Source organism: Tupaia chinensis, unplaced genomic scaffold (genome assembly GCF_000334495.1).
Source record: "Tupaia chinensis unplaced genomic scaffold, TupChi_1.0 Scaffold000286_1, whole genome shotgun sequence".
In the NCBI taxonomy this organism is placed as follows: Eukaryota; Metazoa; Chordata; class Mammalia; order Scandentia; family Tupaiidae; genus Tupaia; species Tupaia belangeri.
Window position 1 is genome coordinate 816,668 of NW_006159770.1, and position 1,231 is coordinate 817,898.

Sequence of the window (1,231 nt, forward strand, 5' to 3'; positions counted from 1 at the left end):
GCCCCGCGGGGCCCGACCCACATGTCCTGTCCACAGCAGTCGGGGGCTTCGACCCAGAGCCGGATGAGTTCTCGGACTTTGACCGCCTCCGCACGACCCTGCCGACCTCCGGGAGCAGCACGGGTGAGCCGCTACCCCAGCCCTGGCATTAACCCCCGCTGGGCCAGGTAGGCAGGCTTACAGTGGAATGGGCCCGACCCGCCCGCCTGTGTGAGCAGAAATGTGACTCAGGCGGTTTCAGCTTCAGAGGACAGCTGTGGACATAGCAGGGGCCCCGCCGTGAGGTCCCCCTGGGAACTCTACCTCTGACCCTGCCCTGCCTCAGGCTCACCGAGCGTCTCCGCGTGTCTCAGACATGGACTGTCCCTGTCCCGTGTAAGGAGCGGTGTGGCGACCACAGGCTGGCAGGCAGCACCAACCCCTGCCCCTCTCTGCTGCCCGGGGGTGTCTCTGCACTCTTGCCCGGCCAGCGATGGGCGGCGGCTCGTCGGCCGTCATCTTCACTCCGAGTTAAGCAGGCTTCTGCTGACCCATCGTGCAGAGACGGGTTTCCACTGACGGGACCTGGCCAGGGGGCGCCGTGCCGCCCAGGAGGCCCCCTCGCCCAGGGTCCCTCTGGTAGCCGAGCAGCCTGGTTCCTGCCTCCGCCCCCTCGCCCTGTCCTAAGCCGCGTACTTCCTGAGCTTTGAAACGCATACTTAGGAAACGTAGACTTAAACCAACAAGTTCGTTCGCCTCTGGGCCGTCTCCACTCCCTGGAAAGTTCCTGGTTCAGCTGTCTCTGGTGAAGGCTTCCTGGAGGAAGTGTCTTGGGGACTGGACCTGTCCTGCCCAGCCTCACCTCTGAGTTCCCCAGGCTTTTGGTTCCCCCTGAAATAGCTCCTCCCCTAGTGGCAGGCGTGCCTGAGTGCACATGTGGTCAGACCCACCGCCCTCCCATCAAGACCGCTCTGGCTTTGGGCAGGCGGTGCGCCCTCTGGGCTGTTCCCCCGAGGGCGCTCAGCCTGTGGCTGCGGTGCTGGCAGACGCGTGAGGCTGGGCCAGCTTTCAGGAGTAGAGGTTTACTTGGCTCCTGGCTCTAGTGACTGGTAAGTCTAAAGGTGACATGTCTCAACATGGGGACAGAGGCAGAGCGCGAGCGAGCGAGGACGTGGGCCCTGCTGTCCCCGCACCGCAGCTGACTGGACGCGCCCCGTCAGGCCCCACGTCTCAAGGCCGTTATCCGGGGCCA

General features: G+C 64.9%; 1 protein-coding gene across 1 annotated transcript in view; it reads left to right on the forward strand.

Annotated features, from left to right (window-relative positions):
• EPN1 (epsin 1) overlaps positions 1 to 1,231 on the forward strand; it is a 14,969-nt gene that overhangs the window by 12,928 nt on the left and 810 nt on the right. The window contains 1 exon segment of the mRNA XM_006150372.2: positions 1 to 123. Coding sequence (XP_006150434.1) covers positions 1 to 123 — 123 coding nt within the window.